The sequence below is a fragment of the Sphaeroforma arctica genome (genome assembly GCF_001186125.1).
Source record: "Sphaeroforma arctica JP610 unplaced genomic scaffold supercont1.8690, whole genome shotgun sequence".
Lineage (NCBI taxonomy): Eukaryota > Ichthyosporea > Ichthyophonida > Sphaeroforma > Sphaeroforma arctica.
The window spans coordinates 1-1,197 of NW_014031868.1; the positions used below are offsets into that span (position 1 = coordinate 1).

The 1,197-nt window shown below is 39.8% G+C and overlaps 1 protein-coding gene across 1 annotated transcript; it reads right to left on the reverse strand.

The window, feature by feature from the left end:
* Positions 1 to 109: 109 nt before the first annotated feature.
* SARC_16708 (hypothetical protein) lies at positions 110 to 1,112 on the reverse strand (the record flags this gene model as incomplete). Its single annotated transcript, XM_014289188.1, has 2 exons — positions 110 to 255; positions 1,062 to 1,112. Coding segments are annotated over 2 exons (197 nt in total), but the record flags the coding sequence as incomplete, so codon positions are not given.
* Between the last annotated feature and the right edge of the window lie 85 nt (positions 1,113 to 1,197).

Consider the following 1,197-nt stretch of genomic DNA (forward strand, 5'->3'; position numbering starts at 1 on the left):
CTAACATAAGAAAGACCCAAAATACGTTTTAAAATCTATATACCAATATAAACAAATACACATAAACGTACATGCATAAACATGTAATAAACACACACACAACACATACCTCCCCCTCCCATGTACGCCCATTTGCGGATGCACGCACGCCTGTCTCAGCCTCAGCAGTAGTGATGACAGATGCTCTCCTGTGCTAACAGATCCGTTGGTGTCTGTGGAGATTTTAGCCAACGCCTTACGCACATCACCCACTACCTGTACAGGACAAGGGGTGTGCACTCACGTTAGGTAGTGCACACACACTTGCTAATGGTATGTGTTACATGAACACACACACTTGCTAAGTGCAAGTAATGCTGTACACCTATAGTTAGAGACAGAAAGATAGGCACTAAAGTCAGATAGCGTACACACACACTTGATAGGTGTATGTATTGGGTGCAGTGTGGTGTCTTCTGTAATCAACTCTAGGTCATACTTCCCCTGCAACAGACATTTTACGTAAGAGCTGCAATTCATACCATAGTCACCACGTATATTATCAATGTAATACATATTCCATACAGTATTCAACTATAACATCTACATAAAACATATCCCAAAGTAATACATATCCCAAAGTATTCAAAAATATTATCTATATAAAACATATCCCAAAGTAATACATATCCCAAAGTATTCAACTATATTATCTATATAAAACATATCCCAAAGTAATACTTATCCCAAGTTTCCAACTATATTATCTATACAAACCATATTCCAGCAAAGTTCCCAACTATATTATCTATATCTTACAGTGTGTTAACCTGTGCTCCGTGATACGTTCTCCTACTGTTGCTGTAGGTATATAACACACACCTCTTGATAGACGTTAGTATCTACCTCATATAACACACACCTCTTGATAAACGTTAGTCTCTACCTCATATAATACACACCTCTTGATAGACGCTAGTCTCTACCTCTTATAACACACACCTCTTGATAGACGCAAGTCTCTACCTCATATATCACACACCTCTTGATAGACGCTAGTCTCTACCTCATATAACACACACCTCTTGATAGACGTTAGTCTCTACCTCATCGAGTGTGAGGAAATACTCCATGCGGTACTGCGGCGGGAGCTGCAGTTGGTCCTGAATGGTAGGTAGATGGTTGCATGGGCAGGTTTGCGTATGTGTATAGGTGAGG